The 26,846-nt window shown below is 36.3% G+C and overlaps 1 protein-coding gene across 17 annotated transcripts in view; it reads left to right on the forward strand.

Annotated features, from left to right (window-relative positions):
* The window catches only part of CADPS2 (calcium dependent secretion activator 2), a 741,873-nt gene that overhangs the window by 530,644 nt on the left and 184,383 nt on the right, over positions 1 to 26,846 (forward strand). For all 17 annotated transcript variants that reach the window (XM_072652868.1, XM_072652877.1, XM_072652869.1 and 14 more), the window contains exons 12-13: positions 20,189 to 20,325; positions 25,839 to 26,026. In XM_072652868.1, the coding sequence (XP_072508969.1) occupies positions 20,189 to 20,325; positions 25,839 to 26,026 (325 nt within the window). The remainder of the gene's footprint in view (positions 1 to 20,188; positions 20,326 to 25,838; positions 26,027 to 26,846) is intronic.

Consider the following 26,846-nt stretch of genomic DNA (forward strand, 5'->3'; position numbering starts at 1 on the left):
TATCAGTGGTATCAAAGGCCAGTCTGAGCCAGTCAAAATTCACCTCCTATCTTGATGGTATTGGGATCCCAGGGGTCACATCATCTATAGCCACTTGGGAGATTAGCAGAAAGAGAGAGAGATAGAAAAGAGGGAAGTATGATAGGTTTAATTTCTAGCTTGGCATTTTAGAAGGAGTGCATGAAGCCCAGAGAGACACACACATTAATGTCTCCACATGTGGTAGATAGACACATTTTTTGGCTGCCAAAAAGAAAATACAAACAGCAGACCAAAAGTCAGGAATAATAGATTTTTGTATAATCTCTTCATCAGATACTGTTGTGCACTCCTTTCCTAGTGTTTTAAGGGTTTTATTCTGTGTTTCAGGCAATGATTTGGTGGTGATAGTCTTCAGAAAAGAAATCAGTTCCTTCTCCTCTCCAATGCCCCTTCTCTCACTCAGTCTCTTAATGAATAGTCAGAGTACTTTAACAAGTTACTACTTCTATGCTGTGTTCTTTGCATAGTAGCATGAGAGTAGAAAAATCAATTTATAAGAGAAAAGACTGACCTAGTCAACAGAATAATTCAAAGCAAATAAAACTCTTTAGGACAATATCCCAGTATTTCTTAAACCAGTCATAACTGGCTCACCTAAACTGACCTCAAAGGACCTGCTCTCTACACAAAGTAGAAGTACCTCTAAGAGATGGTTTTAAACGCAAAACATTTGAGGAATTCCATGAAATCGTGGTAGGGCAGCTAGATGGCACAGTGATAGCGTGCTGGGCTTGAAATCAGAAAGACATCTTCACGAGTTCAAATCCACCCTCAAACACTTTTTTGCTGTGTGACCCTGGGCAGCTCATTTAATCCTGTTTGCCTCAGCTTCCTCATCTGAAAAATGATCTGAAGAAGGAAATAGCAAACCACTCCAGAATCTTGGCCAAGAAAACAAATCCATTCTCAAACATTACTAGCTGTGTGTTCCTGGACAAGTAACTTAATCAACCCTACTTGTCTCAGTTTCCTCATCTGTAAAATGAAGTGGAGAAGGAAATGACAAGTCACTTCAGAATTTTGCCAAGAAAACCCCAAATGGGGTCATCAAGAGTAGGACATGACAACAATAAAAATGAAGGCACCCTAACTTTGCTCTAACCCTGTTTTTTTTTGTGAAAACAAAGGTACAAGTTGTATTCAGTTTTCTTTTAACCACTTATTGCTAACCATCTAACTACATTAATACATTTTTCTAGGTTGCAAGAGACTTCTAAATGAAATGATCTTTGTTTGTTTTTTCTTCATTCTTCCCCTCCACATCTGTTTGTTTTGATTTTCTGAAATTTAGGGGAAAAAAGAAAAAGAAAAAACTTCATGAGATAGGCTAGAGATTAAAATGAGGGTGTGATTAAATAATGCCAAATACATTAGAAACTCAAAGAGCCAATAGACTCAGTGAGATTTGGGATATCTTCAGGTACAAAATACTTAAAAGTTTGATTTCAGCCTATTCACCAGACTCTGACAACCAGCAGTGTGGAACTGGACATTGTAACAGACATGTTGATTAGTTCAAACCATAGCTATAAATCTATTTCAACCACAGGTAGGACTGGCAGACTGGCAGACTTTGACTAGAGTCACAAAAAGGCTAGCAAGTCATTTTCAGGTTCAGCTTTCTTCAAACAGCAAATTCCTGCTAAAAAAATTGGGGTCCCACTTTAGAAAAACAAGAGCACTGCTATAAATCTATTTCAAACTGAAGTCATTAGATTTTGGATATTGAAGAATATGTAGTAATCATAATCCTCTTGATGTTTGACTTTGCATATAACCTTTTTCTTTCTTCTCTCCACTTTACCATAAGACTTTTACGTCAGGAAAGGACAATTTATATGGTCGGTTAGAGGATGTTAGGAAGGAGGAATTAAATTAAAGTGGTCATTAATACGTAGAACAATAATTTGATAACTTAAACCCACTGTATTTTTGATTAATTTTTTGCTCACCTATAGCTGGCAAAGGTAAGTATTGTTGTGTTTCCTTGTTTAAATATTATACATTATTTTTTAGGTAAGAAGTTTGATTTCCAAAAGAAAATTATGATAAAAATTTGCCATACAAGAACATTTTTCTAGATTTTTTGAGCCAGATGAAAAATTGCTAATTCTTAGGCATTTTTTTTACTATTCAATTAATTTTATTTAAATATTACTAAATATCTCCTATAATGTGGAAGGCACTGTGCTTGTCACTGGAAACAAAAAGACAGAAAATATATCAGTACCTTCCTTTCAGAAACTTAAGAGATGCAACATTTACATAGATAAAAATAGTGCAAGGTGATTTAAGAAGGGAAAGAACCTTAAGTACTGGGGACACTGAGCAAGGCTTTACAAAGGAGGATATGAGACTGGGGACCCTGGAAAAGTCTTTAAAGAGGAGTATATAGTATTGGAGACATTGGGAAAGGTTTTACAGAGGAGGTTAAAATGAGCTGTCAAAAGTAAAACCATATAATTCAGAGAAACAATGAATTCCAGGTATTTGTCAGTTGCTTGTGCCAAGGCTCTGAATAAAAGAGATAACAGGTTAATAGAAGGAATAGCTAGTAGACTTATCTGACTGAAATGTAGCATGTGTGAATGATTATCCTCAAAGATAGGATGAGGGAGAAGAACCAACAAGTGAAAGGAGGCAGTACAACTGAATTCTCCTCCACCAACAGTCCGGACAGATCTAGAAAATGCACTAGACCAAACCTTGATGGGCAGAAATTCAGAAAAAGTCACAGTGAGTCATTTCCAAGTGACCAATTTAAAGTAAAATTTTTTTTAAAAATTCATTTGAAGTATCAACTTCACAAGTTCTTGATCTCATCTTTCCTAAATGAACTAATAAACCTCATCACCTTAAGTAGGGGTTATTTTTTTCTGTTTACATTGAACAGTGGCCAGCTTCCTAAATTAACATTGAAAATTAACCTGATTGTGAAGATACACAGTCCAAAGCACTCAAAATAGTTAGAAATCTCATCAGTGAAGATCCCAAAGCATCTGAATCTGCAGTAACTGATAGAAAGACAAGAGCAGGCAGCAGACGCAAAAAGAGTTGGATAACTGAAAATAACTAAGCCACAGCAACACAATATGAAACAGATAATTGTATGCTTGCCAAAAGTTTTTGCCACCATCATGAAGGATGCCCATCGCAGAGTCTAAACCAAAGAAGAATTCTTTGAGAATGTGAGGTTATAGAAATGCATCCATTTTGGGGGTGATATCTTATTGATTGCATCAAGCCACAGAACATTACAAAACCTTCTAAGTGATATCCACAATCACTCAAAAGAGCTCAGTCTTACTGTCTACATAAAAATCAATTGAATGAAAGATTCCTATTATTCTGACTATGATATGCATTGGAATTTTATGGTCCGTAGAACTGATCCTTTAGTATAGTGTACATACATCTTGAACAAACAGGTGTGCCCAGAGTTAGGGTGAAAGCAGACTACATAGCATTTGGGAAACTACAGTTTTTCCATAAAACCACCAAAAATATCTTTTTAAAAATCAGTTTTCTTCTAATGATGTTATATAACTGAGAACAGTGGGATATCTGAATTTCCTAGGAGCCAAAATTAAGGGTCACCCAAAAAGACAATGGCAAGATGCATGATAGATAAAAATAGACTATTGAATATTACCAGCAATAAATAGTATTTTGAAAGTCCCATAAAACAAATCCCCAAAAAGAATTTAGTATCATAAATGTAAAATTGGAAGGGACTTCAGAAGCCATTTAATCCAATGCTTTCTTTTTAGAAATGAAGAAATAGAAACCTGGTTTGCATTAAGTGACTGTCCCAAGGCCACACAGGTTTAGTAAATAGTAAATTCTAACTCAGGTTCTCTGAAACCAGAAGCAATGCTCTTTCCATTGTACCGTGATCAGAAAAGGAAGCAGCTTCCTTTTCCACCCCACTCCCATTCTGCTCTTCATGTGGGAAGAGTGAAATGAAAATTCCACATGTATCATTGATAGCCACATAATGTCAGCAGAACTACAGGAAGGGCCCTGGCATGTAGGACAAAGACCCTGTGGAAGATTGACATTAGGACATGGATAAGAGTCACACAGGATGAAAAGCAATAAATTGGTTATGATCTGCACTTTTGGATCAGCATTGTTATTTGAAGAGTGCCCACACTGATGATGATGTACTAACATCTATGCAGTGCTTTAAGTTTTCCAAAGTGATTTTTAATATATAAAGTATTGTCTATTTCATATGGAGTAGTTTAGGGATCGAAGGGAAATAAAAAGTATTTTGCTTAAAGAAAAGGAGGTAGGCCAACTGTTAAGTAATGTAATATGTTTATAATATATTGACTCTTTCATAAATGAAAAGTGTGATTCTTAAAGGATACAAAAAAGGGGCAAAAACAGTTACCCCCTCAAGGAGCTCATAATCTAACGGGGGAGGCAATGTGCCAACAGTTTTGTGTAATTGGTCTATGTACAAGATAAACTTGAGATAATCTCAGAGGGAAGGCATTAGCATGAAGGGGGATCAGGAAAGGCTTCTTGCAGGAAGGGGAATTTTATCTGAGACTCAAAGGAAGCCAGGAGGACATGAAAATGAAGAGAGAGTTCCAAATATTGAGGACATCCAGTAAAAATACCGTTAGGAGATGGAGTGTCTTCTGTGACGAACATCAAGGAGACCACTATCATTGGCTAATGTCACTAGACTGAGTGGAGGGAGGAAGATATAAGAAGAATGCAAAGATAGGAAGGGGGTGGTTATTGAAGGACTTTGAAAAACAAACAGGTTTCTTAATTTGATCCTGGAGGTGTAGTGTAGAGATTGTGTGAGCCTCAACACACAAGAAGGGCCTCCATGTGTAACGAGGTTCATGAGACATCTCTAGTCTCTTCTCCCTCAAGCCTTCTCTATGGGAGAATTTAATTCATCGCTCTGCTATACTCAGAGAGAGAGAGAGAGTGTTGGACTAGAAGTATATTTGTTCCCTTAAATACTGTTAGTCCAAGGGATATGATCGAGATCAGTATAACTTCTATCTGCTTTGCCATTTTAGAGAAAGGAGGAACTCCAAGCTCCATATCCAAGGTTTGACTTCTTTTTCACCAACTACCTGTTCCACAATGAATACACATAGTAAATAGCAAAGAAACCCATTTATCCACATCATAGCCATAGAAGAATGTATACCAAACAAGACAAAGTGAATGGACACTCCCACTGAGAGTGAGATAACTTGACTCATCCAAGAGAAAATATCCTGGATCTCACCCAAGGGGAAACGCCTCCTCACAGTCTCTCTTATAGTGAGTTAGGAATAGGGACAGGATAGAGTCCACTAGCTCCTTTCATGTCTTCCCAGAGTGTTTTCTTTTAGCAATCTGAAGTAGGATTGGCCTCTTTCATCTTTGCTCTCAAAGCTGAAAGCCAGAAGTTAGGCCCAAAGAAAATTGGCAATGAAAAAGACTAGAAAAGGTCTCAAGAAGGCAAGAGTTCTGTAACCACTTGCCAATTCTACTTCTCATGGGGGCAGAGCCTTCATCTGCATCAATAAGAAAAGGGTTTCATAACAGTGGGCTTTGTTACAGGAGTCACAATAGTTTATTAAAATAAGGAACATGGGCAAAGAAAGTTTTCAGATGGGATGTGAGCAGTTTTCAACAGAAAATTAACGATGGCATAAATATAAAGGCTCAAATCATCTTGTAAATGATAAAGTCAAGTTTTATTTTCTGCAAACAATTTCATTATTTAAGAAAGCAGAAAAAATATTTTATTTATTAAAAAAATAAAATGTTAGCATAAAAAAATCACATTTTCTGAGAACGTAGAAATATGATGAACAGTTATTTTGAAAGACAATTAATGGTTGAAGCTGCAGAGAGCATTGTGGTCCCTCATCTCATTCACATATAACTTTTGAAACTTCATGGTAACACTCAAAAAGTTTTTTTAAAAATCATCTAACTGAAGACTGATAATTAAATAAGGACGGCTTATTTCATAAGGGAGAATTGGTGAGTCTTGGCATCATTAGTAAAGGTGAATCATTGAGCAGCATTAGGCTCTGATTTAAGGCATTGAGGGATAGGAGGCTGAAGCAGAGAAGTGATGAAGAGATTGAAGACCATGTCAGAGAGGAAAGATTAAGCTAAAGGCTAAAAAGCAACCTTTTAGGAGTTGTTTTAAAAAAATTAAGAAAAAAAAACAGCAGAAGCAGTCAACTAAGAAAAAAGCTTTGGCTGCTCGTTCCTGATTGGCCAAATAATGGCTAACGCTCATTGGAAGACAGCCTCAGTTGCAGTGCCACTCAGAGCTTAAAAAGGTTGAAAACTTTCAGAAATGGTCTTCTTTGCTTCCTCCTACAGTTTGAGAGAGAGAAGCTGGAAAGGGAAAATGGTTTTACAGCTTTGATGTATAGAAAAAGTTCTGAGATCTAATTGGAAAAGGGAGATTCCTGGTGAGTGAAGAACAGTTTGGACTGGTTTGCCTTGACCATGACCAATTTGACTTATTTTTTCTGTAGACTTGTCTTTACTACATTCTGTTTAGGTGATGCAGCATCCTGTTGAATAAATAGCTGGTTTGAGTTGGACTGTATTGCCTGGAGAAAACCTAGTTTGCAAAGAGTTTTGCAGTTACTTGGCCAGCCAAAGGGAACTGCTATCTAAATTGAGAAATAACAGCTTTTCAGTGCCTTTTTTGGGGTGATAGTGAATTGAAAATTCTTATAAATGCTTCATTAGTTTAAAAATAGAAGGAAAATAAAATTGCCTACCCAGAGATCATTTAGGAAGACCAGCATGCAAGCAGTTATCAGAGAATCAGCTTCCTATGGTGCCAATGTTCCTGAATGGAGCGGATACCAGGACTACAGTCCAGGATTAGGAGTGACTCATCCTTTAACATACAATGTTTACTTCTCCAAGTGCTTTCTTGTCAGGTTTCTGTTTAGTCTCACTCTCTCCCACAGCTACTGAGTGCATTTATGGAAGAATGAGGCCCAGGTTTACGTATCAATTGTGATTTTTTTTAGTTTTCCTGCACTTATTTTGATATATGAGTATTTGTGATGTTATCGTTGTTTCTTTTTCCGTCTCATTGCTAAGCAAATGGTTATGTTCAAGACATAAAAGTGTCATCATTATGAGTATCTTGTCTGTGTGAATGGCAGTGCACTGATGGGGGCTTGAGGACTAAAGTGATAAATAAGGAGAGTATACTTCCCTGCAACAAATTTAGGACCCTGAGAGAATTTAAGTGTAATCACATGGTCCTTCTCTGGAAACCCCTTGCCATTTTGAGGAAAGGTTGAAGTGATCCAATTCAAGAAATGAATCAGTTTCTACCTGCCCTATGTAAGAGGTGTGTTTTGAAACAAAGAGGATAGACTTCCCACTCACAGGATTACTCATATATTATTTTCATAATAATCCTATTATTATTCCCATTTTATAGATATGAAAATTGAGGCTGAAGGGTTAAGTGACTTGCCTAGACACATAGGTAGTAAGTATACAATGCAGGATTCACATTCAGGTCTTCTTGATTCCAAGGCCAGTGCTCTATCTATTATGCCACCTAGCAAATCTATGTGCAAAATGATATCCTTTGAAATATTGCAGTATGTGTGGGGCACTGTGCTAGGCACTGATGAGATAAAGATAGATATGATATAGATCTTGCTCTCTTACTACATGAGAAAAAAGGTCTGTGTAGCCATAGTCTCTGCTTCTCCTTCCCACATACACACCAATGCAGCTTTATCTGTAATCAAAGATGAAGTGAGGGGACAAGATCTAGAAGATCTTCCAGAATTAGTAATTCCCAATCCAGAATACATTGCAAAGAGTGAAATAGATTAATTCCCCACTTCAGACTAATTCATCCCCTTGAACCTTCAATATGATAGCTCAGGAGTTAGGGAACCAGAACTATCAATAAAAGAAGCAAATGCAAGAATGAGGGGGAGCCCCTTTTTTAAGTGTATGACTTTTAAAAAGGAAGGATCTTTAGTAGTAAACATTTCTAAGGTCAGTGAAGGACAGAGCAGTGGTTAGGAAAACACCACTTTTTCTGTTGAAAAATTTCAATCACTTGCATCTGCTTAACCAAACTGTAGTTTTTTTTTTTTTAATTTGCAGGCAAACTGTTATGTTTGTTATTGTTGTTGTTAAAGTTATATTTAGTTATCATTACTTTTACACCTTAACTGGATAACAGTAGTGCCTAAAGAATCTGGAAGCTTGCATCCCTCTGTTACCAGGGAAACACTATCAGTGTCTTCAATTACAATGTCTTACATTTGTAGTTAGTCCAGAAATTAATCATCATAGTTTTTGACAGATTCATGATTCACTGTTCCAGACAGTATCTCCATGGTTTGGTTTTATCATTTCCTCTTAACATTTAAAAAAAATTTTGAAATGAATTTTGCCACTTTATTTTTAGCAGTGAATCTTTGGAAAATGTTACTCAAACTTTCATTTAAAATTCATTCACTTTTTTAAAAAGTCAGCATATGTTTAAATCACTCCTAAGAATGATGGAATGGAAAGATGTTTTCCATATAACTAACCAACCTGACAGACTCTAAAAAAGGAAATGTTGTTGACTCTTCTGAAGGGGAGACCAAAAGGAGAGAAGGGAGCGTCTGTGCCTAATAAAATGAAGTTTATTTAGGCATAAAACTGTGGACCCTCATACTCTGCAAGGCAAGGAAGCCAAGGACTCCCAAACTTGGTAGTCTGTGCAAGGTAGCAGAAGAAAGAAGACCAAAGAGTGAAGATGGAAACCTGAGAAAATGGAGTAGAAATATGAGAAATAGGCTAGAAAATGAAAGTCCAGTGGAGATGAGTAAACTGTAAACCTAATCTCATAATGATACACTAACAGTGACTTTTTAAAACAGAAAGAAAAATTAGTCACAATGTCTTAAATGATCTTAACATATCAGTAATAGGCTATGAAAAAAAGTCAAAAAACTCCAATGAATAAGAATTCTAAATATTCATCAGGAAATTAACAGTATGCAACTTCAGAATATTTCAAAAGAGAAATAAAACCATTTGAAGAAGATATTCGGTTCGAGGTCATGTAAGGAACAAGATGGAGAATGAGACATTTTGTCTGACTCTCAGTACTTCTCAGACTTATCCAAAACAAAAACTATGCACCTGCCAAAGATATGACAACTAGAATCCAAAAGAAGATTTTAAAAAATCCATGGGCAGAGCCAAGATGCCAGAGAGAAAGCAGGGACTCTGCCTGAGCTCTCTCCAAACCCCTGCAAAGACATCTAAATCATGACATAAAACAAATTCTGGAGTGGTAGAACCCATAAAAGGACAGGGTGAAAAATTTTCCAGTCCAAGAAAACTTGTAAGCTTGGCAGGAAAGTTCTGTCACACTGGGCTGAGTGGAGCATAGTCCAGTGCAGACTGTGCCAGCACAGACTGGGGTCCAGCAATCAGGTTCAGGCCTTGGAAGTAATTGAATCATCAGCAGCAGCTGTGGCTGCTTCCAGAGCTCCCAGCCCACAAATGGTAATGGGGTTGAACAACTGATGAGCAAATTATAGGAATCTTTTTGCTGGCACCGAGGGCAGGTGTCTGTTACTTTGCCTGCACTAGGATCTGGATTGCAGTCCTGGGTGGCAGTCCCAGGGTGAGAAGGAGCAATGACATACCAGAGCTTGTGGCCACAGGAGAATGGGGGTCCTCCAGAGCACACAAGAGTGCTTCTGGTTACCCACACACCAGAGCACTTGCCAGGAGAATAGTAAACACACTTCTCTTTAGATCATACCACCTTGGAAGAGCTGAAAACATAGATCCCTAGAAGTATCTCTGAAAACAGTTGCACAAAACCCCTAAAACTTGAAACAGTATGCTGTCTATCCTGGAGGCAGAGCCTCACTTTAGCAGAGAGCTAAAACAATAGGTAGAAAAAATGAGCCAACAACAGAAAAAAAATCTGACTATAGAAAGTTACTATGATGACAAGGAAGATCAAAACACACAGCTGGAAGAAGACAGCAAAGTCAAAACTCATACATCCAAAGCCTCCAAGAAAAATACAGATTGGTCTCAGGCCATGGAAGAGCTCAAAAACGATTTTAAAAATCAAGTAAGAGGTAGAAGGAGAATTGGGAAGAGAAATGAGAGTGATACAAGAAAATCATGAAAAATGAGTCAACAACTCGATAAAGGAGACACACGCACAAAAAACGCTGAAGAAAATAATATATTAAAAAACAGAATAGGCCAAATGGTAAAAGAGGAACAAAAATCTAGTGAGAAGAAGAATGACTTAAAAAGCAGAATTGGCCAAATGGAAAAAGAGGCACAAAAATTCACTAAAGGAAAAAAAACTCCTTGAAAAGTAGAATTGACCAAATGGAAAAGGAAGTACAAAACCTCATTGATGAAAATAATTCTTTAAAAATTAGAATTGAACAAGTGGAAGCTAATGATGCTATAAGACATCAAGAAGCAACAAAACAAAACCAAAAGAATGAGAAAAATAGAAGACAGTGTGAAATATCTTACTGGACAAAACAACTGACCTCGAAAATAGAGCCAGCAGAGATAATTTTATAATTATTGGACTTACTAAAAGCGATGATCAAAAAAAGACCCTAGAAATCATCTTTAAAAAATTGGGGGAGGAGGTTTACATATGACAGAGTAAAAACAGAGATTCACTTGAACTGTCCCCCAAACACCTCCAAATACCCATAAAAAATTACTCTAAACAAATCATAAAGCAACTGAATCCACAAAAAGACAGAGCAAAACAAATTTCCACTCCATGACAACCAGATGGTCGATGAGAAAGGTCTGTTGCACCAGGCTAGGAGAGGAGTGCAGTCTGACGTGAGCTGTGCCAGCATAGACCAAGCCCCACTAAACCTGGAGAAGGCCTCAGGGTACTGAATCACTGGCAGCTGAGGTGGTTTCTAGACTTCTCAACCCACAAATGTCAAAGACAACATAGAAGGTCAGTGAGAAAGGTCTGTCAGACATGGGTGAGAGAAGAACACAGACCAACCTTGGCCTTAGTGCAGCCCCAAGGCAGCAACTGCTTCCAGAGTTCTCAGCCCACAGAAGGTTAGGGGATTGAACAATGGATCAGAAGGAGACTTCAGGGGACTCTTTGCTGTCACTGAGTCAGGATTCTATTGGTTTACCCATACTTAGATCTTGACCACAGTCCTGGGTGGCAGTCCTGGGCTAGGAGCAGCACTGGATAGCAGAGCTTATAGGAATAGTAGAAAGGGAACACTTCACAATTCCAGGGTGGAAAAGAGAGCCTGAGATCAGTCACTCATTGACCAGAGCACAGGACAGGAGAGGAGTAAACACCTCTCCTTTGATCATAGCACACTGGAAGAACTGAAAACTTACAGGCCCCCAGGAGTATCTCTAAAATCAGCTGCACAAAACCTCTGAAGTTTGGAATAGTATGCCCTCCACATTGGAAGCAAAGCCCTACCTTAACAAAGAGTTAAAAATTCAAGTAATAGGCTGGGAAAATGAGGAAACAATGGAAAAAACCTCAGACTATAGATCTTATTTTGGTGACAAGAAAGATCAAAACATACAATCAGAAGAAGACAACAAAGTTGAAGTTCCTACACCGAAAGCCTCCAAGAAAAATGTGAATTGGTTTCAGGCCCTGGAAGAGTCAAAAAGGATTTTGAAAATCAAGTAAGAGAAGTAGAAGAAAAATTGGGAAGAGAAAAACGAGAGTGATGCAAGAAAATGAAAAAACTAGTCAGCATCTTGGTAAAGGAGACCCAAAAAAATAGTGAAGAAAATAATACCTTAAAATATAGACTAGACCAAATGGCAAAAGAGGTCCCAAAAGCCAAGGAAAAGAATGCATTAAAAAGCAGAATCAGCCAAATGGAAAAGGAGGTCCAAAAGCTCACAGAAGAAAAGAATGCCTTAAAAATTAGAATGGATCAAATGGAAGCTAATGGCTCTATGAAAAATCAAAAAATTATAAAACAGAGCCAAAATAATGAGAAAATAGAAGGCAATATGAAATATTTCAAAGAAAAAAAACAACTATGTTGAAAATAGATCTAGAGAGATAATTTAAAAGTTGTTGGACTACCTGAAAGTCATGATAAAAAAAAAATAGCCTAGACATCTTCTTTCAAAAAATTATCAAGGAAAACTGCCCTGATATTCTGGAACTAAAGGGAATAGTGGACATTGAAGGAATCCAAGTCACCTCCTGAAAGTGACCACCAAAGGAAAACTCCCAGGAATTTTATAGCCAAATTCCAGAGTTCCTAGGTCAAAGAGAAAATATTGCAAGCACCCAGAAAGAAACAATTCAAGTATTGTGGAACTACAATCAGGATAACAGAAGATTTAGCAGCTTCTACATTAAGGGATCAGAGGGATTGGAATATGATATTCTGGAAGTCAAAAGATCTAGGATAATAACCAAGAATGACCTAGCAAAACAGTACAATCCTTCAGGAGAAAAAAAATGAACATTCAGTGGCTGAACAAGTTATGGTATATGATTGTGATGGAAAACTGTTGGCTGTACCAAATGATGAGCAAGATGCTCTCAGAAAAACCTGGAATTACTTACATAAACTGATGTAGAGTAAAATAAATGGTGGAACCAGGAGAAAATTGTACACAGTAATAGCAATATTGTAAGATGATCAACTATGAACGACTTAGCTGTTCTCAGCAATACAGTGAGTCAAGAAAACTCTGAAGGACTTAAGATGAAAAATGCTATCTGTCCCCAGAGAAAGAACTGATGAAGTCTCAATACAGATTGAAGCATACTTTTCTTTTTACTTTGTATTTCTTGTGTTTTTTTATTTTGATTCATATTAGCATGACTAATATGAAAATGTGTTTTGCATGACTACATTAACATAATCTATATCAAGCAGTACCAAAAGAAGGTATGACCTCCAGATCTAATAAATGAGTTCAAGCATCTATGAACAAACACTGCAAAATGAAGAATAATATAATACTTGAAAAGAACATGAACCAAAGCATAATGTTCTTGAATGATTTAAAAGAGAAATGAGAATCATGAGTGTAGAATATATGTATTGCACTACAAAAATATTAAACCAAATCGAAAAACTTCAATCTTCAATGCCCAACTTCTCCAAAGAAACAAAAGAGAAAACAATAGATTGGGAATTAAAATGCACAAAACTGAAAGAAGACCTAAAAGAAGAAAAGGAAAATAATAATAATAACACTAAAAGAGAATATGCTCACAATGCAAGCAAAACATACTAAACTCAAAAACATAAGAATCACAGGTCTCCCGGAAGAGCATAACAGGGCCAACAGCATCATGAAGGAAAAAAAGAGAAGAGGATTGGCCCAAAGTTCTAAACATAGAAAATGAAATTCCAATTGAAAGAATTCACAGATTGTCTCCAGGAGAAAACTGAAGGCTGCAAACTCCATGACACATAGTGGTAAAATTTAACAATTCAATTCAGAAACAATTTCTGTAAGCCATCAGGAGTAAGATCTTCAAATATAAAGGAAAGGTCATTCAAATAATGCATTATTCCATACCTACTAGAAAAAGCAAGATGAAATGAAAAAATATGTTCCAAAGAGCAGTGGAGCTCAAAATGCAGCCCAGGGTGACCTGTCTTACAAATCTCAGCCTCACTATATGGAGCAAAAGATGGACATTCAATAATTTTAAAATAATTTGAAACATTTTTAGAAAGGAAACAAAACTGAAGAGATTAGTTGCTTCTCAAACACCCCAAATAACAGGGGTAAAAGGAACGGATAAATGCAGACAGTAACAGAGTGATAATGGAAAGACGAATGCAGTAGAACCTTGGTTTACGATTTTCATTCGTTTCAAGATTCTGTTCATCTTGAGATTTGTTCATATTGCAAAGTGAATTTTCCAATAGGAAATAATGTAAAGTCAGATGATCAGTACCACATCCCTAAAAATATTCATATAAATATAATTACTTAGAATTTAAGTAAGTATTTTGTCCTTAATGCACCTGAAATGCAGTAGCAATGATTAGTACACAATTTAAACCAAAAATAAAATACCTTTGAGAAGAGTTGTGGCTGGCATGAGGGAGACAAGAGGGAGGAGGAGGAGGAGGAGGAAGAAGAGGAGGAAGGGTTGTTGCTTGGAAGGATAATCTCCTTCTATGAGAACATCAGGGATTTCAATGTTTCGAGTGTTCTCTCTTATGCTACTTTCACTAAAAGTAAGACTAACACTACTGCCTTCACTTGTTTTTCATTTTGTAGAATCATTTTCACATTTTGACTCACTGATTTTTTTTCTTTACGTTTGCTTCTGATTAGGAATCTAATGACACTTGTTTTCTACTTTCTAAAAATTTATTCATTTGTTTTCAGTTTTCAACAATCACTTCCATAAGTTGTAAATTTTCTCCCCTTTCTTCCCCCTAACTCCCCAGGCATAATGCAATCTTATATGCGTTCAAAAAAAACAAAAAAACAAAAAACAAAACATTGCCCTAGTTGCTAGCCCTTTGCTAGCAGCTCAAGTCCAAACATGATGTTCCTACTTTGATTTTTTGTTCTTCCCGCAAGACAAACTCTGTGAAAAATTTTTCCTCGTCCATCAAAGCATATGTAAACCAAGTTACTAATAAACTAAGGTTCTACTGTACAAGACTTCTTTCTAAATGTAAGCAAGGAGAGAGTTGATTATGGAAATCTGGGAGCGGTAGCAGTGAAGAAAAAGACAGGAGGTGTTATAGATAGAACCTGGTGATGCCCTGCCTTCAGATGACACTGTGCTTCTTTTGTGGGACTACACTATACCATGAGAGAGTACATGAAAGAGAGGAGAGCAAGGGATAGAGAGAAGTGACAGATGTACTAGGTCAAATCTAGGGTTAGCAATGAGGGGTGCGTAATCTCTGTGGTCTTGGAAAGAGAAGAGTTTATAGGAGAGTGGGCAGGGGGGATGGAGGAAGATGGAAAAGGGAAGAAAAGAAAAGAGGCCTTACTTGGGATATAGGAGGGGGTTCCACTGATGAAGATTCTTATGGGTGAATGAAGATGAGGATCTTGCACTGGATGAGGTTTAGGGATTTGGTGCCTGAAAAGTCTACTTGCCTTGGAGGCAGGGGAAGTAGAACCCCTGGGACCAACTAGTAGTTAAAGAAGTGGGAGAGCATGGAAACATTTCACTCTTTCCTCGGGATTCCCTGCTACCCTTAAGGGATTTAGGGTATTTAAGCCCTCTGTAAATGAACCCAATCCCCAACAGTGATTTTCCCTCAGTCTTAAGGATAGGTCTTTTTGCCCCAGTTCCATTTAACCACTAACAGATTAGCTTTTACAAAGGAGTATTTATTTCAAAATGTGTAATAACAATTATACAAACTTACTTCCCCAATACATGGAGATTAATCCACTCTGGTTAATTAATTAACCACTCTGGCGAGGGAAAAGGGATTAGTTTAGTTCAAAGTTTAGCTCAGTTCCTACAGAACACAGCCCCAAGTTCCAAGTCTAAAACCTCTCTTGGAGCGGTTTCTAAGGGCTTTTGCACTTAATGTACTGACTGTAACATTCTTCCTTCTCCCCTGACCATGCTGAAAGTGTAATATGATCTTTAACCTCTGGACAGCAGCAAGAAAGAGCAATCAGGAAAGATCCACAGCTAATCAAAAGAGGCTGCTCTCCATGAGCAGAGGAACCTAGCACGGGGTACCTCCATGTTAGCTAATCTAGGCATGCACAAGGCAAGACACCTTACACAAATAAGGAGAAACCAAATTAGGTGCCCATTAATTGGGGAATTGTTAAATAAGCTATGGTACATGACTGCAATTGAATTTTACTAGACTCTAACAATAATAAATATCAAGAATTTAGAGAAAGGTGAGGACTAGTATATACTAATGCAGAATAAAGTTAGGAGATAAACACAACTGCAACAATGTAAATTACAAGAGCAGTGAAATGAAATGAAATGCTATATAATTATCATGACCGTACAGGCATGTTCCTGGAGAAGGGATTTTTAAAATGTACTTCCCCTCTTTGACTGGAGAAGTTGAAGACTATCAGTGTTTAAAGTCAGATTCAGTCAAAGTGAGTTGGTTTTACTTACCTTTTTTTCTTTGTTCAAGGGCAGTCTTACTGTGGTGGGGGTGAGAATTTACTGTAATGTAAAAATTAACTGTGAAACTGAAAGAAAGAGTATAGCGAGTATTCAGAGGTTATCCCCCTATTATGATATCAATTCCATGAAGTCTTAGCTAAATTTTGTAATTCCACCACAACATATATCAGTAAGTACTCAATAAATAAATATATGTTGAATGTTAATATTTACTTTGTGTGTAGTTTATATTTAGATATCTGTATATGTGTGGTTTCCCCCAGTAGACTGAACTCAGTGAGGGCGGTATTGAACACAGTAGTGTGTAGTTTCACACATAGCATATGCTTAATAAATAAATGGTCATTAAATGAATGAACAGTGACTTAAGTATAAATACTTCTATCTTGGATTTGGTTGTAGAATGGGTAAAAAGATGAACATAGAAATGTACAAGATAACTCCTATCTTCATGATATTGCCTATGTCCCCTAATACTTGGGCTGTGATGGAATTTTTCTTTTCTCTAGGAATTGGATCAGGGAATACCATTGTTAAAGATTGTCACTATACCTGCCTTAAGGAAATAAAATTATCCTGCTAATGAATACTAAACACCCAGCTCACAGTGGGAACACAAAAGGATACATATATAAATAGAGAAGCTCAGCATCTTTGAAGCTTCTAGATCTCTGGGGTTTAAAATTCATCATTAAATAAACAAATCCATAAGCTACACTTAACCAGTAATTCTTCATTCTGAATATCAGGAATGACACTTGTGAGGCAGCATATTACATTGTAAAGTATTCTAGACTTTGAGCCAGAAAAATTAAGTTTGAGACCTTGCAGTTCTACTTGTTATGTGACCTTACTTAAGCCACTTTTCCAAATTCCATTTTCCTCATCTGAGAAATAGAAATAATAATGCATGCTCCTCTTGCTTCATTGGTTTATGAGGATCAGATAAGGTAATACACATCTGTAACCTATAAAAAATGATATTATTAAATTATATATTAAAAAAGAAAGAGGAACATCAACTACTGACAGAATAGAGCTGAGCAGGTTGTCATTGTTGGCTGTTGCTATTGGAGGAAATGAGACTTAATCTACAAGAATAAATATCAGAAATTTCTCTTTTTGAAAAAAAAAAAGGATACTATTATAATTCCTATTTGTAATTCACAGATAGCATCCTGGACTGATTAGAAATAGAATTTCCATGGGGTTCATTTCTCTCCCAAATTCATTTAGTTCCCAAAGGAATATAATTTTTGGTGAAGCTTTTTTGGTTTTGTTTTGGTGAGGCTGACATTTGTTTGTATTTGGCAACATATTTTCAGGATTATTTTTAAATTCTTCAGTAAAGCCCTTCTCACGGCATCGTGGTGACTGTGTTCTTGCAGCCAACACCAATGGAGTACTAATTTTGTTAGGTCCCATTAACCTGGAAAGGTTTGAAATGCATGCTCAGAAATGAACTCTAGCCAAGCAGCAACCTAGCATAGTGCAAAAAGATTCATCAGTAAAAGGCTGGCCCCCAGCTAATGATTTTTTTTTTTCTGGAGTAGAGAATGTTGATCAACTGTTGAGAAGGCATGGAGAAGCTACAGTCTATGTCAACAGAGAAACTACCCATTCCAAGAAAACCATTAATTCTTGAAAGTATTGTGTTATTGATTTTTTTCTTCAGCAAAAAAATCATTTCTTCTTTCCTCATAATTTCAGATTTGATGCAATTTAATTATGTCTTTAAAAATTCATAGAGCCAAAATATTTGATATGAAACTATCTCCAATTCTGTAATATTAATCAATATGAAATAAGATTTTATCAGACGAAATTGACTGTTCAGCCATCTTTTGGAGAATTGACCTATTCTACCTAAAGAAGTATGTCTAGATATGTTCAATAAAATATTTCATATCTTAGACCACTAAAAGTAAGCTATAGGATCTTTCCCTCCCTAAAAAAAGATCATTACATATAATTCTAAGAGGGATAAAATATTTTGTTCCTTAAATATCTCTGCCTCCAAAAGAAATGATGTTTCATTGAGCAGATGCTTTGGGAGGAAATATTTAATTTCACAAAGAAATAAAAACTAAAAGAATTTCTTTTTTCTTATTAATATAAAATGAATTAAGAAACAAAAAAGATTCAAATATTTTTTTAAAAAGATAAAATAATTATGTATTATAATTCAGATTTGGTAAAAATTTCCTCCATCTCACTGCACATTCTATTTTCACAGCACTGTCACATTCATTATTTCACCTTGAGATAAATATCCCATGTCAAATTTATATACTAAACATTTCTTTTATATTTATGTATTTTAAATGAATATCAAACTATCTATGAAAGACAAATCATGGCAGGTTGTCTCATCTGTCACCCAAAGAGAAGCAAACAACCTTTATGTTAACCCACCTAATGTTAGTATCTTAAAAGCTTATTCCTTATTATTTAGCACAGTACTAAGAAATACATTTGGTCGTTTTTCTGAGAGCCCCATACCTTAAGCCATCAATGAACTGTCACACTGCCTACTTGTTACATCCACCTTGGTGATATCTGTCACATGGATGTGATTCTTGCTTTGACAGTGCAAAGCGAAGTGATATGAATTTGTTTGTGTATCTTTTCAAGATGCAGCCGTGTAGATCCTTCAGCTTGAATTAAATAGTTCTTCCATGCACAAACACAGCTGAAAGTTGAACTTGACATGGATCAATATGATCTGGGGCTAAATTTCTAAATGTGACTGATTATGTTAGCATCATGCCCACAGATCAATATTGAGTTTTGTTATGAACCTGACTCTGTAATTGAGTTTAATCAATAAACTTTTGTCTCCTTTTCTTTAGAAATTTTTGGTTTATGCTATCGCCTGTTTTCAAAATTGCATCTAGAACACATTTGGGGCTGTACTTTTCTTGTAACAAACATAAAAAGGCCTTTATATGAATTTAAAGGAACAAAAGAGCTTGAACATTACCACTGTAAAAAGAAGTCCATTTTTATGTTGATAACTGATTATTTGTCCCAATGTGGACCATGGTATCTAACAGAGCAGATGTGCTAACATGCAACCAGTCGTCTTGGACATCATATGGCTTTTTCTGTTCATACTTGGTAAATAACTCACATTGAAGACTTTGACAAAACATACCATTAACAAAAGCAATCATAAAAGCTTGTCTTTTGATAAACCCGCAGGGTTTAGAGGCGTTGAAAGATGCAATCCGTAAAGAACAATAAATTTGGGCCTTTGATTGAAGTGCCATTTGGGAAGTTATGCTTTGTCTACATATTTGCACAAAAATGCTGCTCCCTTTTGCAAGACTTTTTGCTTGAAGCTTGAGAGCATTCACTGCCATTTCTACATTAAGATTTGTCCCATTAAAAGCTCCATTCAAAAAGAAGGCTGGAAATGATCCAGCTAAGCCTTGTGTGTTCATTTCTGCCCCAGTTTGCCATTTGGAAAGTAGGTTTCTAGTCATGATTGCTGTTTTTTTAAAATGTATTATTATGAGTGGTCCCTTGATATCTTGTCATATTCTTTAGCAGAAGCCAAAACCAAATCCATAAACTCTTCCTAGAACTGGGGGTGTCGGGGTGAGGGGAAGAAGAATGTTCTCAACATTGGACCTAGCTTTTTTTATAAAATTTATCTTTCTAATTCCAAATACTTTGTATTTGCATGTTACATTTATTTAGGGGTTTATGAAGAAGGAAAAATCTTTTGATTAATGATTTTGAGTGAGAGATTTTTTAAAATAGTATAAACAGTTGAATGATTACAATTTATATTATTCTTTCACAGTTTTAGTAGATGCAGCATTCCTCATTAGTCTTCTGTACTTATGCTGTAACTATTAAATGCTCTGCAATAGCTATTTTTACCCATTTAACAATTGTATGTATATGTATGTGTGTATATATGTATGTGTGTGTATGTGTGTGTATACACACATACACACATATGTATCTGTCTGTATTTCTCCTAATTTACAGATGCAGATCGTTCTCAGAAACATGGTATGGATGAGTTTATTTCTGCTAATCCCTGCAAGTTTGACCATGCATCCCTCTTTAGATTACTTCAGAGGCAGACTTTGGATCATAGACTGAACGATTCCTACTCTTGTTTGGTGAGTAACAGACTTATCTACTTGGTTTCTGTATAGGTTGGAATAAAAAAAATGAAAAAGTGAGAAGTAGTTTTTATGAAGTGGTCTTTTATTCCCAACTCATTTTATAACTGTGCTTGAAGATGAGATAAAGGATTCCAATCGATTGGCTTCCAATTTGAAAATTATACACTTGAAGACTACCGCTGTGCCACTCAATAGTGAAGAGAATAGACTCTAACGGACTCTGCTCTGTAGCTTATCAGCTCCTCTAGAGAGGTCTGAATAAAAACAGACGGCTTTAATAAAGATAGAAACCTCCGTGGTAGGATTTACTAACACCTGTACAGGCATTTTAAGGTACAACTTCAGCTCACCAGACATTAGACATTTTGTCATCTATCTTGTAATTCTTCCCATTGTTTCCCATGGGGTGCAAGTGAGGGAAATGAAACAAATAGTACCAACCATGGAGAAAAGATAAAAGGCAGATAGGATTACAACGCTTATGGTCAGCCGAGTCAACGTCAGTTTCATTTGCAGATATCATTCATGAGCTGTAGGGGAAGATCGTTTGAATTACCTTTTGAAAGAATTATTATAATTATTATCAAGCTAAGTTGTCATCTGAAGTATATTATTTTTAAAAATGGGAAAAAGTGGAATAAGGATCATTTTATATAGGATTGAGTTTCTCACATTTAAAAATTCCTTGATCACTTAACTATTGACATTGTTTCATTTTTGATTGCTAATTTAAGAACACCTGTCAAACTGATGACCAATATGTGTTCTCTGAGATATGAGTCTTTTGTTGTTACCAAAATGGATATGCATAGCCATGTCAGCCCTTACCAAAATAAAAGGAAGAATCTTTCAAACCAAAAATTTCTGAATTAGGTATTACTTTGTTTCAAATTAAAGTAATAGTGTGTCTCTTTTATATTTATGTAGTTTGGGGCATCTGTTGCAGATGGTGATTTAAATATGAAAAAAGTTTTAATTTTTTTCCTTTGGTAAATGTTCTTTTTGTTGAAATAAGATTATATATCCCAGAGTGACCCTAGAGATAAATCTATACAAAGTAATTTCCACTTGAGGAACTGAGAGGCTTTTGTTAGTGACTCCAAGGTTCAGATGATTATTTCACATTTAGGGCACATCTACACATCAGAGGGTTTTTTGGTCTAGCCTATGTTTGAACTAATTTTTTTAAATTCTGCTTGGTAAAATGTAGTGATCAGTAAGACAACAGTTTAGAAGGATGATCAAAATGGTTCACTCATGTAATCATATTAGCTTCACTAAAGAATTTTAACATTGAGGGTGAGCAATTGAGTCACTCTTTTGTGGTTTTGTCAATTGCAGCTTCCATGATCACTTACTACCACCACCACATTCAGTTTCTACATATGCTAACTAGGAAAATCCATTCCTGATTTGAAGGTAATGGTGGAGGTGAGGAGGAACAGCACCCATCAGAGAGGTCGAAAGCAAAATCATCCTCACTTTTACAAATTAGAGGCTTTTTCAAAGATGACTTCTGTCATGGAACCCATAATAAGCCATTATCTCCTATATCTCCTGAAGTCTGTTGAGTAATTAAATTAATGGAAAGTTGTTCAAAGCACTGGAACAAGAAAAAAATTTTGGTACCTATCTTGGACTTATATTTTAATTTCTCCAATCTCCTTTGCCTCCCTCTTTCCATTCAAACATTCTATATGTTACATATGTTCATGTTTATAGCAATATATTATATATTTTTATATATCTGTATATTCTATAAGTTCATTATTTGTCCTAATTCCAATTTTTTGCACTGCTGTCTAAATTTCAGATTTACAGTTGAATTGAAATCAAATAGGTTCACAAAACCTGCTATGCTCTCATGCTTCAACTTTGTACACAGTAACAAGTGCCAGGCTCTTTACCTCCTGATAGAAAATTTTAGTTTCATTTTCCTTAAAACAAATATATGCAAAAATTCTGTACTATATACCACCAAAAGCTATAATCTGCTTCCAAATTTTACAAGTTAAAAGAAGGGGAAAAAAAGAGAGTCTGAATGAGCTATTTATTTTAGACCAGCTGCCTAATTTCCTCTAGAATCAGTCTGATTTCTTTTAAGATGTGTCTAGGCAGAATGATGTTAATATTAAAATTACCATTTAAATCCAGTAGATAATAATATATGTGTAGTTTTCTTGGCATAATGGTGACTGTTCTGCATGTTCAGTGAGATAAGATAGATCTCCTGCCCAATGCAGAGTAAATGAGGATGCAAGTGGTCAAAAGACCTAAGTTTCAGTCTGTGATCTTCCACTTACTTTGTGTGTGACAAGCCATTTCACTTCTCCGATCCTCAGGTACTTCTGTAAAATGAGAGAGTTGGACTACATGTGACCTCTAAGGGTAACTTCCAATTCAAAATCCATGATCCTAAAGAGATTTAGTTTTAAGATTTTGTGGCATTCCAGATAGTGACACTGTTCCTCGTAGAAGAACGTAGAAGCACCCAACTCAGCATTTTCACTGGCTGGTCCCCATGCCTGAAATAATCTGCCTTGTCACTTCTACCTCACTACTTCCTTGGCTTCCTTCAGGTCTCACTTAAAATCTTACCTTTTGCAAGAAGCCTTTCCTGGTCAGTGTTAATGCTAGTGCCTCAACTCTGAGAGTACCACAGAGTACCTGTGGCTTACATGTACATGATTTTTTGCATGAGATCTCCCCCAATAGACTATGAGCTTCTTGAAGGCAGGAATGGTGTTTTTCTTTCTTTGTATTCTCAGCAATTAGAAAGTGCCTGGAACATAGCAATGCTTAATAAATGTTTGTTGACAAACTGAAAGTGAATAAGGGGAAGCAAATGGAGAGGCTTATCTTTGTCATACAATACTAAGGGATGGACAGAAGAAAAGCGTTAATGAATAGATACTAAATTATTTGTAATTTTATGGCCAGCCCATTCCTCCCTAAAAACATAACCATGTTAGCGACAATAGTAAATTTACTTTCTTTGAATTTCAAGATATGAATTTCTTTTTCTCAGTGATTTTTTTAAATCACTTAGTGAATACACTGCCTTCGCAAAAATCATATGAGGTCCCTAAGACTCAAAATAACATATTAATTTATTATACCTGCTTAAGATATCCTCTGTCCCTTTTCATTTTACTAGAACTTTGTGCAATCTGTAACAGAATTCTTATTTTTCTAGGAAATCACCCATTTCTCTAAATAGCTAAACCCTCAAACATGCAGAAAATGCTTAAGTTGTTAGAATATTGACACATTAAAGGACTTTAGCATATTGATGGCCAAGAAAGTAATCAGGATATGTGGTTGAACAGTCTTTCATTTCGAATCCCCTCTCCTTTGTATTATTTCTAGATCTAAGCAATAAGCAAAATATACCACACAGCTTGAGTTTATGTTGACCAACATTTTAATAACGTACTAAAACACAGAAGTGAAAGTGAACTTTTAAAGGAAAGGAACAAGGCCCCTAAGGCTCCAGACATTCTTTTCAAACAGCCAGAATGGGTTTAAGTAGCAGTGGGAAAACGTAGTTTTCCCTAGAGTAGAAAAGGAGTGGGGATTAAAGTACATAGGTGAGCCAATCTTTTGGGTCCCAATTTCAACAGAAGTTCTCAGGAGTGATTTGTCTCAGTCTCTCCTCTTGTCTAATATGGCATCCTCTGGATCACCTCCAATGGCCTCCTCAGCTCTTCCCATTGAGAAGACTTCCAAAGTTCCTTCATCCTTTCCAAGGGCAGACTCTGCATCACTCTTGCTAGTCTTCCCCTTCTTTTCTCCCAGGTCAAGTCCAAGGCCAAAAGAGTTTGGGGAAGCCAGGAAAAAAAATGCCTGCCATCGGAATGTTTCCTAGCTCTTCTTTTCTACCTCAAGGTCAAGTTTCTATGGGCAAAGCCCAAAAATGGCACTACATATCCATGCATAGAAATAGTTTGTTGAAAGAAAGATAGAATCTCAGGAAAATGCTTTTCATTCTAAAGTAAGTTTCAGTAAAAGGAGATCTTTCTTGGACCTTATTCAAGTAGGTTTAGTTTAAGAAGTACTAAAAGAACTTTCCTCTTTTTTTTTTTAAATGAGGTAGGGTTTTTTGTTTTTGTTATTGTTTATATTCCAGTCAGGTTGCCTCATGGTATGCATATGAAAACAATGTTAGACTAAGATGCCAACTGTACTTAAAAAGATAATCAAAAAAACTCACTTGTCCTTTTTCCTTGTCTCTTTATTTCTGTATCACTTTTCTTTTTCTTCTTTCATCCTTCCATGTTATTTCCTTCATTTTTCCCTCTGAGTTCTAAAATTCTGTGATCTGTGTTCTTTCTGTTTTTCTTCCATCCTTTCTTTTTGCCTTCTTGACTCTTTTCATTCTTATGTCAAACCATTTTCCCTTTCAAAGCCCTACTCTGCTCTTACCAGGCCATCATCATCTCTTGTCCAAACAGTGGCAATGGCTTCCTAATTGGTTTCCCAGCCTCAAATTTCTCCCAACTACAATCCATCCTCCATACAACTTCCAAAGTGATTTTCCTTAAACATACATCTCACCACACTACTTACTCTTTACTTCAATCCAGTCCAATCCAATGCAATCCAGTTACTCCCTCTTGTTTCTAGGATCCAATTTAAATTTCTCTGCTTAGTTTTTAAAGCCTTCACTCTCTGGTCACAAGCTATCTTCCCAATCTCATTATACATTACTCCTCTTCCCACACTTTCTGGTTTCACCACTGGGACTTCTCTATTTCTCACACATGGCATTCTGTTTCCCAGGCCAGCCCCCATGCTTGGGAGCGCTTTGCCCTCACCTCAAATTTGCAGAATCCCTTCAGGATGCAGCCTGAATGCCTTCTTTTATATAAAAGATTTTCTGCTCCCTTCCTCTCTTTCTAGCCTTTATTCTGTATTTCCTTCTATATGTACATGGGTAAATATTTTATGATAAGTACCTCCTAATTATGGAAGGAATATAAAATTAGCGTATTTTTAGGAGAGAGATTAGAAAAATGAAGGTAGAAGATTCATGTGCTGTTTGCTTAGAGAATTAAAATTTTAATTTAGATTACTGAGAAAGCTTCTTAAAACTCCGTTAGCTCTATTCTGAGTAGTTCTCTATTAGTAATTCCAATTATACATATATTTTAGTATTATCTTTTTTAATATACATGAGGTTCTTTTTAAAATATATATAATAATTTGAGTTTGAAACGAATAGTGTAAAAGGTTTGACAAATACACTCTACTAATTTTGAGTCCTAGAAGAGAGTAATGACAAGGTCAGAAGGCCTTTTCATAGGAATAAGTACAGTTGGCATCAGGGACCAGCTGCTCTAAGCCATTTCCAGAGTTTACCGCAAAATTAAATCCATACACTGAAAATGGTCATCAAAACAGACCATCAACAAAAGAAATGTTACAAATCTCAATCCAGCTGCCTACTGAGCTAAATGAAAGTGCTGACAAGAAATTGTATCTTAATTCTTTTTTTTCTCTTACAGGGTTGGTTTAGCCCTGGCCAGGTCTTTGTGTTAGATGAGTACTGTGCTCGTTACGGAGTAAGAGGCTGTCACAGACATCTCTGCTACCTTACAGAACTGATGGAACATTCAGAAAGCGGTGCTGTCATTGACCCCACCCTGCTCCATTACAGCTTCGCATTCTGTGCCTCTCACGTGCATGGCAACAGGTACCACAAGAAAGCATTCACTGAGGGAATTTTATGAGTTTGCCCTAGGGAGGGAGAGGAGATTTTTCCATTATCAGCTAGTAACATTTTAAACAGGAAGTAGTTTTGTTTGTTTTTTTTTAAAGTTACTTACTGATGTTTCTGGCATTGGGTGGGCTTAGTATGGGCTTAGTATGGGCTTAGTATGGGCTTAGTATGGGCTTAGTATGGGCTTAGTATGGGCTTAGTATGGGCTTAGTATGGGCTTAGTATGGGCTGCCTTTTGGTTTAGTATGGGCTTAGTATGGGCTTAGTATGGGCTTAGTATGGGCTGCCTTTTGGTTTAGAGCATCATTTTTAAATTAAAGTGATTTGCATCTATATGTTTGTATTGTTATTTATATGCCTATTTGTGTACATTTTGTCTCTCCCATTGGAATATAATCTCCTGAAAGCAGGAACTGTTTTTGTTTTTTCTTTGTATCCTCAGTGTTTAATAGTACCTGGCACATAGTAGGTGCTTAGTAAATATTCATGGTGTATATGCATCCATGTGTGTGTGTTTGTGTGAAGATGGGGATGGGAACTACTGTCTTTTATGCCTTTGTATTCTTCGCAAAACCCAGCAAGGAATTTATACAGAGTGCTCAATAAATATATTGATTCATGTGTATGTGTGTGTGTGTGTGTATGTGTGTGTACTTGTTAATGTTTTCATCCCTATCTTAGAGAAAATTCTAACTGGTGGAGGCAAGAGAAAAAGCATAGAGAGGACAAGGAAGGACTTTTGATCTATTGCCTTAGTTTAAATGACCTTATTTCTTGTGAGGAATTGATATCA

Source organism: Notamacropus eugenii, chromosome 3 (genome assembly GCF_028372415.1).
Source record: "Notamacropus eugenii isolate mMacEug1 chromosome 3, mMacEug1.pri_v2, whole genome shotgun sequence".
In the NCBI taxonomy this organism is placed as follows: Eukaryota; Metazoa; Chordata; class Mammalia; order Diprotodontia; family Macropodidae; genus Notamacropus; species Notamacropus eugenii.